At 42.6% G+C, this 16,481-nt stretch overlaps 2 protein-coding genes across 3 annotated transcripts in view; one reads left to right on the forward strand and one right to left on the reverse strand.

Annotated features, from left to right (window-relative positions):
• ogfod3 (2-oxoglutarate and iron dependent oxygenase domain containing 3) overlaps nt 1–9,487 on the reverse strand; it is a 44,073-nt gene extending 34,586 nt beyond the window's left edge. The window contains exons 1-2 of the mRNA XM_072456409.1: nt 9,273–9,487; nt 5,751–5,977 (exon numbers count right to left, since the gene is read on the reverse strand). Of these exons, the coding sequence (XP_072312510.1) occupies nt 5,751–5,977; nt 9,273–9,340 (295 nt within the window). The 5' untranslated portion in view covers nt 9,341–9,487. The remainder of the gene's footprint in view (nt 1–5,750; nt 5,978–9,272) is intronic.
• Nucleotides 9,488–9,651: 164 nt separating this feature from the next.
• Nucleotides 9,652–16,278, forward strand: hexd (hexosaminidase d). Of its 2 annotated transcripts, XM_072456533.1 has the most exons (11): nt 9,652–9,844; nt 10,525–10,640; nt 11,047–11,134; nt 11,757–11,921; nt 12,045–12,231; nt 13,211–13,282; nt 13,621–13,819; nt 14,554–14,715; nt 14,785–14,892; nt 15,336–15,425; nt 16,054–16,278. In XM_072456533.1, exons 1-11 carry the CDS (start codon nt 9,761–9,763, stop codon nt 16,244–16,246), a joined length of 1,464 nt encoding a protein of 487 aa, XP_072312634.1. In that variant the 5' UTR covers nt 9,652–9,760; the 3' UTR covers nt 16,247–16,278. The 2 variants fall into 2 exon arrangements, with proteins under 2 accessions (XP_072312634.1, XP_072312635.1); XM_072456534.1 differs by lacking the exons at nt 9,652–9,844; nt 10,525–10,640 and adding an exon at nt 10,682–10,931.
• The last annotated feature ends 203 nt before the right edge of the window (nt 16,279–16,481 follow it).

The following is a 16,481-nucleotide window of genomic DNA, read 5'->3' on the forward strand; positions in this document are numbered from 1 at the left end:
GATTCAAACGTCACACTTGGATCACAGCATCAAACGTGGACACTGGAAACAAGGTGAAGTGTCTTGCCCAAGGACACAATGACGTTTCAGTGTTTTTATTAAATACAAGAAAAGAAACAACCAAAGGCATTTCAGTGAAGAAAAGCCTCATTTAGAAAGTCATTTAAAGAGATATGTAATTAAACGTCCCCGTGAATATCTCAATCCTTTCATCATTTGTGAAACTCTTGGTCATTATTCCCAACACGTCCAAACCCCACGTGACATGTCTTAACTGTATTGTGTGTGTTGGGGCCCCCGCCGCGCTCCCCCTGCTCTCATTTGTATGTGCATTTTAGTTTTAGTGCCAGTCTGTTCCAATTCCCCAAGGCCCCGGGATAAAGCCCACATCTCCATCGCCGTAATTACACCAGAATAAATCCTACCCACTCTATAAAGCAGAAAACACACTTAAAAATGCGCCCTAAAAGTTAATTGTATCTCCTTGTGTTTTCTCAAGGCTCCGGCAGGAAATGAAGTGCTTACTGTTATTTCAGGAGACGTGTGATGATTGACTGTGTGTTTCCCGCCGTACATGAGGCTGGTAAAGACTCAATCTCAGCACGTGTTTAGAGGAAAGCTTCAAATCCTTTCAGTCAACAGCCTCGGGCTTTGTCTGCTGCTCGGGTCAAATATGAGTGATGAGAAAGTACATTCATTCACTCGTCTGCTAGCACTTGTTCCTGTTAGAGGTCAGGGGTCGCGGGTGGCTGGAGCCTATCACCGTGACTTTGGGGAAAATACAGAAGAGTAAACAACTTGTTCATTTCAAATCAAATCATTTGATGTATTAGTCAGCCTTGAACACGTGCAATACTTGACATACTTGACTGACTTAACCATGCGCAATACCGTCATATTCATGTGCAATTACTGTCGTATTCATGTGCAATTACTGTCGTATTCATGTGCAATTACTGTCGTATTCATGTGCAATTACTGTCATATTCATGCGCAATTACTGTCGTATTCATGTGCAATTACTGTCGTATTCATGTGCAATTACTGTCATATTCATGTGCAATTACTGTCATATTCATGTGCAATTACTGTCATATTCATGTGCAATTACTGTCATATTCATGTGCAATTACTGTCATATTCATGTGCAATTACTGTCATATTCATGTGCAATTACTGTCATATTCATGTGCAATTACTGTCATATTCATGTGCAATTACCGTCATATTCATGTGCAATTACTGTCGTACTCACAAGCAATTAATGTCTTATTCATGTGCATATAACTGATGTTTACTTACCATTATTATTAGTATTATTTAGTCTTATGCCAGCTATTTTTGCTTTACTCTATTTTATTATTATTTTATTTTATTATTATTTTATTTTTATCATTATCTTTTTATTTATTTATTTTATTTTTTCCTCCATTCCCTATTAAGATATGAGAGGAGTTTTGTTAATAAGAGTTTTTTGTTTTGTTTATAAGAGTTCTTCTATTAAGAGTGTTTTTTTATCTGTCCTTTTCCTCTGGATCTACTGCGTTGAATATCTTATCTTATCTGAATTGTGTCAGTATTTGGTGTTGACTGAAGCGAAATAAAGCACAATCATAAAATAACTGAGTCCGTAAGAACGTGAAGACACAACACAGACAACACGCACTCAAATAACACGTGACATGTTTTAGTGTCAGAGGAACATATGTCACACTGTTAGAGACATTCAAATGTTATTATGGGATTTATACTCCCAAATACTGCTGCTTTGTCCCAAAAGAAACAGAAAATCTATCACATCTAATCTACAGAACAGCAGGGTCCAAATGAGCTGTAAATAGTTAAAGTTCTAATTTGACAATAGTCATGTTTAGAGGTGGATCATGTTTAGAGTTTTAGATCATTTTTTCTGAATATAGCACTCCTCACTTATGGTTCAAAAACTTCTACAAAGTGAAACAGCTGTCGAAAATAAAATGAGTCGAATTATTATTATTGATAAAAAAAATCATCATCATCATCGTTGTCATGTTCCCGCATAATTATAAATGTCAGCTCAAGTATGTTTTTGCTTTCCTTGGTTTTATAGTTTCAGCTCCAGTCCATGTAAAACAATATTATAATGATTAAATAAAATACACTTTTTTCAGCTTTTTATCTTAATAATGAACTCACTTTTCAAAATCATGTCTATGTTTTTGGAGCACAACAGCAGTTGCCTCTTGTTTTATTGCTAAAACATGTATTGTTACTGTGAGTGGGAGCTTCTCTTCACAGATCTGACCTGTAACTTGGTTTGTTGGTGTAATTCCAGACAAAGCAGAAAAGTCACACAGTGAAGAAGAAGACTGTCCCTCTGGTTTGTCTGTCCAACACTGCCCTCTACTGGACATGACAGAAGATGGTCCGTCTGTATTGTGTGTATTCAAAGAATAAGCAAAAGGTTTAAGAAATTCTAATGATAGTTTTTATCCAGCAACAGTAAAAAGGAGAAGTTATGGAGTGAGTTATTTGTAGATTGGAGGCGTGAATCATGTAAAGAGTGTTTTCTGTGTGAACTCCTGAGCAGAGGAGCCTGTGAGTGCAGTTTGGATCAGAGGAGGAGCCTGTGAGTGCAGTTTGGATCAGAGGAGGAGCCTGTGAGTGCAGTTTGGATCAGAGGAGGAGCCTGTGAGTGCAGTTTGGATCAGAGGAGGAGCCTGTGAGTGCAGTTTGGATCAGAGGAGGAGCCTGTGAGTGCAGTTTGGATCAGAGGAGGAGCCTGTGAGTGCAGTTTGGATCAGAGGAGGAGCCTGTGAGTGCAGTTTGGATCAGAGGAGGAGCCTGTGAGTGCAGTTTGGATCAGAGGAGGAGCCTGTGAGTGCAGTTTGGATCAGAGGAGGAGCCTGTGAGTGCAGTTTGGATCAGAGGAGGAGCCTGTGAGTGCAGTTTGGATCAGAGGAGGAGCCTGTGAGTGCAGTTTGGATCAGAGGAGGAGCCTGTGAGTGCAGTTTGGATCAGAGGAGGAGCCTGTGAGTGCAGTTTGGATCAGAGGAGGAGCCTGTGAGTGCAGTTTGGATCAGAGGAGGAGCCTGTGAGTGCAGTTTGGATCAGAGGAGGAGCCTGTGAGTGCAGTTTGGATCAGAGGAGGAGCCTGTGAGTGCAGTTTGGATCAGAGGAGGAGCCTGTGAGTGCAGTTTGGATCAGAGGAGGAGCCTGTGAGTGCAGTTTGGATCAGAGGAGGAGCCTGTGTGTGCAGTTTGGATCAGAGGGGGAGCCTGTGAGTGCAGTTTGGATCAGAGGAGGAGCCTGTGAGTGCAGTTTGGATCAGAGGAGGAGCCTGTGTGTGCAGTTTGGATCAGAGGGGGAGCCTGTGAGTGCAGTTTGGATCAGAGGAGGAGCCTGTGAGTGCAGTTTGGATCAGATCAGAGACAGAAGCAGACTATACAATCTATGTGAACAAGGAAGTAGTAGTAAACAGCATATTATGAGTAAAAAAATAAACTCATACTTTATACCCGATAAAGATATTCAGATTATATTTGAACACTGCATCAGGAGTGTATTAAACGTGTGTAAATGTCTGTGTGAAGTTTAAGAGTCGCAAAAAACATGAATGGGCCAAAAAATGAACAACACAAGTGCAAAAATAACACTTGGTCCAGTCCCGCCCCAGTCCCGGGCCCAGTCCCGGCCCCAGTCCCGGCCCAGTCCCGGCCCAGTCCCGGCCCAGTCCCGGCCCCAGTCCCGGCCCCAGTCCCGGCCCAGTCCCGGCCCAGTCCCGGCCCCAGTCCCGGCCCCAGTCCCAGTCCCGGCCCCAGTCCCGGCCCCAGTCCCAGTCCCGGCCCCAGTCCCGGCCCCAGTCCCGGCCCCAGTCCCGGCCCGGCCCAGTCCCTTACAGGGTGTGCATGTGTACAAGGCGCACTCACATTAGGCTTTCAGAGCCGTGCCCTGCTCATGCTCTCGAACTTATGTCATAAAACTTAAGTTTCAAACTCAATTGTGAAAAAAAGACAATTTTCAACACAAAATAATCAGTTCATGCCAGACATGTAAACTAATGTGAACTAATGTAAACTAATGTGAACTAATGTAAACTAATGTAAACTAATGTGAACTAATGTAAACTAATGTGAACTAATGTAAACTAATGTGAACTAATGTGAACTAATGTAAACTAATGTAAACTAATGTAAACTAAAATAAACTAATGTAAACTAATGTAAGATAATGTAAACTAATATAAACTAATGTAAACTAATATAAACTAATGTAAACTAATATAAACTAATGTAAACTAATATAAACTAATATAGACTAATGTAAACTCTGCATAAACTGCTCAAATGTCAGGACAGATCTAATCTTTACTGTCAGCTGTGGTTCTGACATTTATACCACAAATGACATCGTCCAAAAGCATTTGAAAAGGCGAATGTGGCTTTGTTGTAGCGAGGTATGTAGAAAATGCTAATAAATGATTAGCATTGGTGATTAGCATACAGGTTAAACATAATGTCACAGCTGAAACATGGAAGTGTCTGAAACTCCCTGTGAGCGGCAATCGTGCTGCACTGAACATGAAACAAGGTTTTGTGTGATTTTAAGCTTCTAATGCTGACTTTGATGACGGTCTGCCAGTTAAAAGTCGTGTCGAATCTGCCCTGATAGGGTTAGGGTTAGAAGGGTTAGAGTTAGGGTTAGGGTTAGAAGGGTTAGAGTTAGGGTTAGGGTTAGAAGGGTTAGAGTTAGGGTTAGGGTTAGAAGGGTTAGAGTTAGGGTTAGGGTTAGAAGGGTTAGGGTTAGAGTTAGGGTTAGGGTTAGAAGGGTTAGGGTTAGAGTTAGGGTTAGGGTTAAAGGGGTTAGGGTTAGAAGGGTTAGGGTTAGAAGGGTTAGGGTTAGAAGGGTTAGGGTTAGAAGGGTTAGGGTTAGAAGGGTTAGGGTTCGAGTTAGGGTTAAAGGGGTTAGGGTTAGAAGGGTTAGGGTTAGAGTTAGGGTTAAAGGGGTTAGGGTTAGAAGGGTTAGAGTTAGGGTTAAAGGGTTAGAAGGGTTAGAGGGTTAGGGTTAGAAGGGTTAGGGTTAGAGGGGGGTTAGGGTTAAAGGGGTTAGGGTTAGAAGGGTTAGGGTTAGAAGGGTTAGGGTTAGAGTTAGGGTTAAAGGGGTTAGGGTTAGAAGGGTTAGGGTTAGAGTTAGGGTTAAAGGGTTAGAAGGGTTAGAGGGTTAGGGTTAGAAGGGTTAGGGTTAGAAGGGTTAGGGTTAGAAGGGTTAGGGTTAGAGTTAGGGTTAAAGGGGTTAGGGTTAGAAGGGTTAGGGTTAGAGTTAGGGTTTTAGGGTTAAAGGGTTAGAAGGGTTAGAGGGTTAGGGTTAGAAGGGTTAGGGTTAGAGGGGGGTTAGGGTTAGAAGGGTTAGGGTTAGAGTTAGGGTTAAAGGGTTAAAGGGTTAGGGTTAGAAGGGTTAGAGGGTTAGGGTTAGAAGGGTTAGGGTTAGAGGGGGGTTAAAGGGTTAGGGTTAGGGTTAAAGGGTTAGAGTTAGGGTTAGGGTTAGCCCTGATATCGGCGCTGACCGCCCTGAGGGACGTTTGTGGGCAAAACCATCACATTTCAGGCCACATTTGAGAACCCATGTTGCACGTGTCAAAACAATGTCTCGGCCGTGCTACAGTTGAATATGTGGTTCTGATCAAGATCATTCTAGAACTGTTGAGGAAAGACTTTAAAGACTGTTTTGTGTGTGGACCAGACTCAGATCGTCCCGGGGCCCGAGCGTCTGACCTGGGAAGCGCTTGTGCTGCTCGTAGTCCTCGGAGCAGGGCACGGCGTAGACTCTGGGCTGAGGGGACACCAGCTCGGCCTGTCTCACCAGCGTCTCCGTGACGTCCCCGTCTGCAGAGGACAGGTACAGCCACATGGAGGCGCCGCACACACACGTGGTCACCAGCAGCAGGACCAGGAGCACTCTGGAGCTGTGCCATGGAGAGCTCTGCCTCAGGGCGTTACCTCTGTGTGCAGAGAGTGAGAGCAGGTCATTACATCCTGTAGAGCTCAAACAAACCAGTACTTTAGCCGACAACTGCCCGCAATTCAGTCAAACAATCATTTCTATTCTACATTGGGACTTCTGGAATACTTCATCTTCCAAATAAAAGGCAGCTGAAGGCTTCTAAACAGAGTATAAAGTATATTATGAAATCAGAAATGGTTTATTCTTGTTTTATTGAATAATGTTGCCATGTTTGTAATAAAAAAGGTTTTTTCGAGCGTGTAAAGTCTAGATAACAATGATCAAAATGCAGCTACGTACAAGCATTTTTTATGTTTTATGTTAAAGGAATAAAGGAGGATTTTTTGGCGCCAAATCGGAGTCTTATTTCCTCGTGGCGTGGACAGCCGAGGAGTTCACTCACATGTCAATCATAGGATGCACCTAGGATCTATTGTAATATAGTTCCCTCAGTGACAGGACAAAATGAAGACGGAGAAAGACAGTTCGAGCTCAGAAAAGACGGAAATCTACGGAGACGAGAGATGATGCCCTAATGAACAAACGCACGTGTGGTCGTGAGGCTGTTGCACACTTCCACTTTGAGTTCTCAAATCGGCGAAAAATCCTCCATTATTCCTTTAAGTTGTGTCGTAATCAGAAAAGAAAGATTTTTAATTCCAACGACGTTCAAAGGATGTGACGTGAATCCCACAGCCGAGTGTCACCACGTGTTTAAATGTGCACGTTCAAGTTGAAATATCAGATATATAATAAAGTAAATTTAAGCCGGACTCCGACTATCTGCTGAATGTCCGTCCCGCTCTCATCTCCATTTCTGATACCGTCCTGTCCAATAAACAATGACATTTTGCAAATGCTAATTTTACGCACGACTTATTTTAATTTTTAGTTACCATAAACTCTTTTTGCAGCATTTTCATTATAAACTAAAAAATATCCAAATGAGGCGGACATAAAACAATGACTGACACTGTACTATATATTTTAGGCCTTTATAACAAAATACAAGCAATAATTAAGAATGAAAAAGTATAATTTGTGTTAAAGTCTGTAATACATATGTAGATAAAATGAAAAACTATAGTTGGCTCAACATTTCTGTGAGTATTTGTCCAGTATTTGTCCAGTATTTGTCCAGTGAGACCTAAAAACAGGATTTTGTCTTCATCAATAGTGCAACAATTTGATTATTGAAATGAGGGTCAAATAATTGAGTAAAGGAATGATCGTTATCTGGACTATGCAAGAATTACTTCAAAAAGACATAAGAAACATTTACAAGTACTGTTTAGACTGCAGATATACTCCAACACAAATATAATATACTCCAACACAAATATAATATACTCCAACACAAATATAATATACTCCTCCACAAATATAATATACTCCAACACAAATATAATATACTCCTCCACAAATATAATATACTCCAACACAAATATACTCCAACACACAAATATAATATACTCCAACACAGATATACTCCAACACAGATATACTCCTACACAGATATACTCCAACACAGATATACTCCTACACAGATATACTCCTACACAGATATACTCCTACACAGATATACTCCTACACAGATATACTCCTACACAGATATACTCCTACACAGATATACTCCTACACAGATATACTCCAACACAGATATACTCCTACACAGATATACTCCTACACAGATATACTCCTACACAGATATACTCCTACACAGATATACTCCAACACAGATATACTCCAACACAGATATACTCCTACACAAATATAATATACTCCTACACAGATATACTCCTACACAAATATAATATACTCCTACACAAATATACTCCTACACAAATATACTCCTACACAGATATACTCCTACACAAATATAATATACTCCTACACAGATATACTCCAACACAGATATACTCCTACACAGATATACTCCTACACAGATATACTCCTACACAGATATACTCCTACACAGATATACTCCTACACAGATATACTCCTACACAAATATAATATACTCCTACACAGATATACTCCTACACAGATATACTCCTACACAAATATACTCCTACACAAATATACTCCTACACAAATATACTCCTACACAGATATACTCCTACACAGATATACTCCTACACAGATATACTCCTACACAGATATACTCCTACACAGATATACTCCTACACAAATATAATATACTCCTACACAGATATACTCCTACACAGATATACTCCTACACAAATATACTCCTACACAAATATACTCCTACACAAATATACTCCTACACAGATATACTCCTACACAGATATACTCCTACACAGATATACTCCTACACAAATATAATATACTCCAACACAGATATACTCCTACACAAATACTCCTACACAAATACTCCTACACAAATATACTCCTACACAAATATACTCCTACACAAATATAATATACTCCAACACAAATATAGTCCTACACAAATATACTCCTACACAAATATAATATACTCCAACACAAATATAATATACTCCAACACAAATATACTCCTACACAAATATACTCCTACACAAATATAATATACTCCAACACAGATATACTCCTACACAGATATACTCCTACACAGATATACTCCTACACAAATATAATATACTCCAACACAGATATACTCCTACACAAATACTCCTACACAAATACTCCTACACAAATACTCCTACACAAATATACTCCTACACAAATATACTCCTACACAAATATACTCCTACACAAATATAATATACTCCAACACAAATATAGTCCTACACAAATATACTCGTACACAAATATAATATACTCCAACACAAATATACTCCTACACAAATATAATATACTCCAACACAAATATACTCCTACACAAATATAATATACTCCTACACAGATATAATATACTCCTACACAGATATACTCCTACAAAGACGTCCTGAAGGGGGCACATCTCCTGCAGGATTCAATGGAAATAGAAAGTTCAAACCAAACTTGCTTAGGAGATGGTTTTAAGTGTAATATAAGAGCTAAAGGAAGTAGCACGTAAACAAGCAGCAGAGGCTCCTCCCCCAGGCCAAGTACGAGTCAGGTCTGTGGAGATGCAGCTAGCACAGTAGGAACATGTTTGAAAGGGTCTGTAAGTGTTCACAAATATAGCAGAGCTCACATTTTAAGAACATGACATGACATTTTGTTCGATGAAAACAGGACTTATTCTGCCACGTTGACACGACCACGAGCAACAAAGACCGTAGCACCGCGTCACAAAAGACACTCACCGCTTGATTTTCTTCTCGATTTCACTCGCGTTCGCGCCTTTCGCGGTCCTCATCCGCACCTGCGCCATCGTGGCTGCAAAAATCTGTCACAAAGTGTCTCAAAAACACGCCATACGTTCAAAAGTTGTCTGCGTTTTCCTTCACATCATTCAAAGCCTCCGACAACGCCACCTGCGAGCCGCGAGCCTCCACTTCCTGGTCGACCCGTGTCCGCGCTCCTGATTGGCGGAGCCGAAGGGAAAGTGGCGCTGTGATTGGTCAGCGTCTGCGAGTTCAACCAGAAGTGCGTGTAAACAACAGGGCAGATGCAGTTGGACTTATTTTAGTGAAACCAAGAAGAAGAAGAAGAGTTATTTTAGTGTTTTTTATGGCGTGGCACTAACGTCAAGAAGAAGTAAAGAGTCATAAGAGCTGTCAAAACACTCTTAGCTATTGGTGCTTTTCCTCTCGGGTAAATCTAGTTGAAAAGACACGCGTTGTCCTGCAGAATGTCTCCTGCGTGGCCCGCGGGACAGAAACTGGTCCACCTCGATCTGAAAGGTGCGCCCCCGAAAATGGACTATCTTCTCAAGGTAACACGCCAGTCACAGTTTGGAGTGGGCTAGTTATGCTTTTTTATGCATTGCACATGTAAAATGGTAACGTTGTCATGATCAGCAAACGTGTGAAAGCTTCTAAATGTACTGGTTGACCATAAGGCATCTACACAGTTACAAGAAAGGGAAAAGCTACCAATATTTTGTCAAGCTCTTTGCTCTTTGCACTTAAATGAGGAAATGATCACACTATACAGAGGTAGTACAAAGTAGTGGTCCAGGAACTAACTCGGGGTAAGAGTAAAGTCACAGGGGACATTACTACTCAAGAGTAACTGTCTGGATGTAGTGATTTATAAGGATGGGAACAAATGATACAAACTAAATGATATCTGAAGGAGCGAAGCAAGAAACACAAACCAAACCTTTTACAATATATAGCTCAAGTAGGAGTAAAAGTACAGTACGGTGTCTGAAAATTACTCCAAAAAGTACAATTTCTTCAAAAGTTACTAAATACTACCCACATCTGCGTTTATATATTGCTTCAAGACATTCAAAGGCAGTATTTACCTGAGGGAGCAGTAGATCTGACTGTGCTTCCTGTTATGTTTTTATGTAGAGAGCGGGATTCGAACAGCTGACATTTTGGATCAGAAGATGAACACTGCACCAACTGAGCTACTGTCACGTTTAAACTGTATTTTTGTGTTTAGTTGATGGAGGTGTTTGCAGAGCTGGGAGCAGACGGGCTGCTGCTGGAGTATGAAGACATGTTTCCTTATGAGGGAGAGCTGAAGGTGCTGCAGGCCTCCACACACTCTGCTTACAGGTGAGATCTTCTGCTCCAGGCCTCCACACACTCTGCTTACAGGTGAGATCTCCTGCAGCAGGCCTCCACACACTCTGCTTACAGGTGAGATCTCCTGCTGCAGGCCTCCACACACTCTGCTTACAGGTGAGATCTCCTGCAGGCCTCCACACACTCTGCTTACAGGTGAGATCTCCTGCTGCAGGCCTCCACACACTCTGCTTACAGGTGAGATCTTCTGCTGCAGGCCTCCACACACTCTGCTTACAGGTGAGATCTCCTGCTGCAGGCCTCCACACACTCTGCTTACAGGTGAGATCTCCTGCTGCCGGCTTTCCCCTCACAACAAATAACTTCACGTTCTTTCTGGGTTTGATTTGCAAAAACAACACAAAACTTCATATCTTCTTCTGTGTTTTCCTGACAGTCCAGAGGAGGTGGTGTCCATCCAGGAGGCGGCCAAAGCTAAAGGTCTGGAGATCGTCCCACTCATCCAGACCTTTGGCCACATGGAGGTGAGCATTTAGAGCCTTTAGAAATGGGCGGTTTATCGAAAAGTTTAGAATAAACAAACAAGAGACCCTTTAAAAGTTTGTTCACAAAACCATTCTAAATTCCAGAATTGAGGCAAAAGTGGAACATAGTGTGATGGGATCAACCTCAGAATCTCAATATATGAAGGGAAAAGCGCTCAGACACATGTGTGACAGCGAAGCCTGGTTTAACACGTTTACTGTTCTATTTTACATTTACATTTGTTTACTTACAATGAGATTATGACGGACACGTACCACAAGAAAGTGGTATTATGACCCCACAATCATTTTGCATTTGATCAATAGATTTATGACACATTTTAACACAAATTATACTTAAGTTCAAATACATTTTGAGGAAGTTGTGTCATGATTACTGGCATTTCTACCCTAAAAAGGAATTGCTTTCAATTTGAACAGGAAAATCTCTTATGGTTTACTTCATTTTGCCTTTTGAACATTCTGATGATGATGATTGTAGAGGGTTTGTTTACTAATCCAAAAATACCGATCACCCACTTGTCGACAGCTAAAATACAATCATTAGTTAAAGCTGTGTCTTGTGCTTGTGTGTTCTAAGTTTTGTGCTTGTGTGTTCTAGTTTGTTCTGAAGCACGATTCTCTGCGTGACATGAGAGAAGTGGAGCACTGCCTGGGCACCTTGAGTCCTCACGGGGACCGGCCCCTGCAGCTGGTCATGCACATGCTCACACAGGTCGTAGAGCGCCACCCAGAGCTCACCACGCTGCACATCGGAGCGGACGAGGTACGGACCAGCGCGCGAGTGCGAGCAGAGGACAAGAAAGAGAAGCTCCCAGAGGCTCGGGTTGAGAAGTCGTTGTAGTGTTTGGTCTGTTCTCTCAAGCGGCCCCCTCGCGTTGTGTTGCAGGTGTACTTGCTGGGTGAGGGGGAGGAGTCTCGGAGGTGGCTGCTGGGGTCACCGGGGCGCAGCGTGGAGCAGCTCTTTCTCAGTCATGTGACCGCGGTGGCCCGGGCCGTGAAGACGACATGGCCGCACCTCACCGTCCTCATGTGGGACGATATGATGAGGGACATGAGCCAGGACACACTCAGGGGTTTGTTTCTGCCATTTTCTATCATTTATTGTTAAAGATGCACTATGTAACTTTCCATTGAGATGATATTGCTGTTGAGAATGTTGCACACTGTGGCATTAAATATATGTATACATTTTGTGTACTATTCACTTTATATTTATTCAGCCTTTATTTAATTACAGGCATTTTCCTTTGATGAAAAATACTGTACCTTCTTACTGTGAGTGGAGGTGGATACGTTTAAGATTCAGTTTGTTCTCTACACATGCAAACAAAACTCTGCTTCATCCATAGATTTGTACTATTTACCCAAATATGTAAATAGTACAAATCCCAAATATATGCATTTTTGGCCATTTGTACACGTGAAATGCCTTATTTTTAAAGAAAACATTAGCTGATAAAACACATTTTGTTCAAACATTTACATGTGTCTCCCCTTCATCCCATAAAGAAAGGTTACGCAGTGCACCTTCAATACCCCCTGTCCTATAAGTAAAAGTATATGTAAGTATATTTCTATCTCGCATGTGACTATAAAATTATCTATAAAAGTTTTGATTCTTTATCAACTCTCCTCAAAAGTAAATTGATCAGATCTTCAAAACCTTAATCTTGTGGACAACATATTTACTGTGAGAATTAGATAACGAGAATAACCACATCAGATTATTGCTGCATTTTCATATAACAATTTCAATCTTTAGCATTTTCTTCCACTTGTGTGGACTTTTCCCTGACAAACGCTGCACATTGTGAACAATCAGAACGAAAACATATTGTGTGAGAAGTTCCTATGTTCTCCTGCACTCTTGATTATTGCACTTATTTCTGAACCTTTTAATATTACTTAAATGACCTGCAAACCACAGAATCTGAGCTGAAGGACCACGATCAGAAAGAAACTAGATTATTTTGCGCTTTACATTTCATTTTAACAATTTTATACTTCCAAAAATCTGATGATTCTTTGATTTCGTTGCTTTCTCTCTTTCAGACAGCGGTCTAGTCGGACTAGTCCAGCCGATGTTGTGGGACTACAATCCAGATTTAGATGTGAACAAAACAGGTACTGACTACTTCTGACTACTTCTGACTACTTCTGACTACTTCTGACTACTTCTGAACTACTTCAGAACTACTTCTGACTACTTCAGAACTACTTCTAACTACTTCTGACTACTTCTGAACTACTTCTGACTACTTCTGACTACTTCTGAACTACTTCTGAACTACTTCTGACTACTTCTGACTTCTGAACTACTTCAGAACTACTTCTGACTACTTCAGAACTACTTCTAACTACTTCTGACTACTTCTGAACTACTTCTTCTGACTTCTGAACTACTTCTGACTTCTTCTGACTACCACATATAAACCCTTCTTCTTCTGCTGTGGCGTGAACAGTGTCTCTGCTGGAGAAGTACAGCGGGGCGGGGCTGGTGGACGTGTGGGCGGCCAGTTCTTTCAAAGGCTCCACCTGCGTCCACACGTGCGTCCCCTCGTCTCAGAGACATGTGGACAACACGCTGCGCTGGCTCACGGTGGCAGGGTCGGTGTCTCCTGCCGTGCACCTGAAGGGCATCGCACTGACCGGCTGGCAGAGGTACAGACTGTCTTCTGTTCCGTCTTTTTTACACATAAATATTTTATGATTTATGAAATCTTGACATGATGGAGATAAAAACAATGTATGTCAGACAAACATGCAGAAGTGAACTACAGTTTCAAATTCATGTCCTGTGTAGATGTCCCGTGTACCTCATGTCCCGTGTACCTCATGTCCCGTGTACCTCATGTCCTGTGTACCTCATGTCCCGTGTACCTCATGTCCCGTGTACCTCATGTCCCGTGTACCTCATGTCCCGTGTACCTCATGTCCTGTGTACCTCATGTCCTGTGTGCCTGATGTCCTGTGTACCTCATGTCCCGTGTACCCCATGTCCCGTGTACCCCATGTGCCCGATGTCCCGTGTACCCCATGTCCCGTGTACCCCATGTGCCCGATGTCCCGTGTACCCGATGTCCTGTGTACCTCATGTCCCGTGTACCCCATGTCCCGTGTACCCCATGTGCCCGATGTCCCGTGTGCCTCATGTCCCGTGTGCCCCATGTCCCGTGTACCCCATGTCCCGTGCGCCTGATGTCCCGTGCGCCTGATGTCCCGTGCGCCTGATGTCCCGTGTGCCTCATGTCCCGTGTACCCCATGTCCCGTGCGCCTGATGTCCCGTGCGCCTGATGTCCCGTGTCCCTCATGTCCCGTGTACCTCATGTCCCTCATGTCCCTTGTACCTCATGTCCCTCATGTCCCGTGTACCTCATGTCCCGTGTACTTTCAGGTATGACCACTTGTCCGTGCTGTGTGAGCTGCTGCCCGTCTCGTTGCCGTCTTTAGCGTCTTGTCTCCAAACTCTCTTGGACGGACAGTTTGATGCTGAAACTCGAAGCACGATTTCCTCAAAACTGGGCGTGTCCTCGGTGGAGGTCGAGGCCATGGAAAGGTCATTGAAGCTAAAGGAATCGTTCCCATGGCACTGTTATTATGCCTGATTATTATTTTTGCATTACAGAATTTCAAAAGACTCCGCCCTGTTTCCAGGGAGATTCCTGGCCGAGATTATTGTCGACCTAAATTCATTTCTCAATTCTGAAGAAGTGCGATATTTTGAGCACAACATGTAAGTTATTTTTATGCTTGTTTTGTCCTCTAATTGTCTTCTTCATAGATACAGTACATTTCTTCATGTTGCCTCGTACTTAAAGAGATGTTTTTAGTCTTTGTAGAGCACAAACTAACCCAACAGGAAAGAACTGCACTAAACAAAGAGAAAAGTGCAGTTAAAAACATGCTTTTGTTCTTATGTCACTTTTACGTAAGACACATAAAAATGATACTTAAAACAATGCTTTTACTTGTGTACTTTGTTACCCTCTACCTTTGGACTTAAAGGGTTTACACTGATCCAAAAGGCAGTGGTAAAGTTACAGCCCAAAAAGTCAAACTCAAAGAAATAAAAGATTGTGAACTGGATAGAACAAGTAGTTTATGATAAATTATGTCAGAATTTCATCTTGTCTCGTCCCGTCCCTCATTGTCCTTGTCCATGTTTGGTCCCTGCAGGTTCCTCAGAGGCTGGTTGAGTCCGTACCAAAGACAGAGGAAGACGGCCAACCCTCTGATCATGATGCAGATCCAGAACCAAGCCGCAGCGTAAGAATGTTTCTTGACTTTACTGACCTGAGGAAACCGTCCTGACCCTGGGACAGTCCTCCTCCTGAGCGGGACCGTCCTCCTCCTGAGCGGGACCGTCCTCCTCCTGAGCGGGACCGTCCTCCCCCTGAGCGGGACCGTCCTCCCCCTGAGCGGAACCGTCCTCTTGAGTGGGACAGTATCAGATACTGTTCCAGTGCTGGCTGTGGGTCAGAGGGCGGGAGATGGCCCAAGTCTGAGCCCCTAACTTCAACTTTATTAGATCTGTATTTGTCCTACAAGGCTGGGCCCAGATTATTGAGAAGAAACAGTTTGTGGATGATTACACTCTGTGGCTTTAAAAACCAGCAGCAAAGTTCTGAGAAAGTCATTTCTTAATATACTTCAAAAGTCTAGAATGCCTGTATTTGTAGCAGACGTACAGTATATTCATCATAATGATTCAGACTGGGGTGTCTAGTATCAGAAATCAAATACTTAAAGAATTGATACAAAATAATGATCATGTCCAACCCAGAAATCCAGTTTGAAATATTAGTTATGTAACATTATTTGTGGACACACATTTTCTCCATGTAGGTTGGAAGGTTGTGTGTTACAAGGTGATGACAGGTCTGGTGTTGTGCAGGTTTCTGACGGAGCTGCAGCAGAAGGTGGAGCGCGTGAGAGCAGAAATGAGCCGCTTGTACCCACAATCCACTGCACAGGAGTGGGAGGAGGAGCACGTGTGGCCTGTGCGAGCGCCACTGCAGACGGCCATGGAGCACATCACCAACTGCCTGAAGGGCACGCTGCCCGGCCGCACGCTGCAAACATTCTGAAGGAGGAAGGAGGAGGAAGGAGACGGAAGGTGAAGGAAGGTGAAGGAAGAAGGTGAAGGAGGGAGAAGAAAGGAGAAGGGAGGGAGAAGAAGGATGGGAGGGAGAAGAAGGAAGGAAGGAAGGAAGGGAGGGAGGGAGGAAGGAGTGAAGGAGTGAGAATCCACTCTCCACAGCTCTGAGCGGCCTTGAGTTAGTAACATGTTTTAAGTGTTGTTTGATCGTACCTCACAGGAAT

Source organism: Eucyclogobius newberryi, unplaced genomic scaffold (genome assembly GCF_026437365.1).
Source record: "Eucyclogobius newberryi isolate DKJ021-1_F unplaced genomic scaffold, fEucNew1.0.hap1 SCAF_20, whole genome shotgun sequence".
NCBI classification, from domain to species: domain Eukaryota; kingdom Metazoa; phylum Chordata; class Actinopteri; order Gobiiformes; family Gobiidae; genus Eucyclogobius; species Eucyclogobius newberryi.

Excerpts from the sequence above, each read along its gene's own strand:
- hexd (XM_072456533.1), top strand. The coding sequence starts at position 9,761 with ATGTCTCCTGCGTGGCCCGCGGGACAGAAACTGGTCCACCTCGATCTG. Across the intron at positions 10,641-11,046 it reads TCCACACACTCTGCTTACAG|TCCAGAGGAGGTGGTGTCCA; the intron begins GTGAGATCTTCT and ends TTTTCCTGACAG. Across the intron at positions 12,232-13,210 it reads GAGCCAGGACACACTCAGGG|ACAGCGGTCTAGTCGGACTA; the intron begins GTTTGTTTCTGC and ends TCTCTCTTTCAG.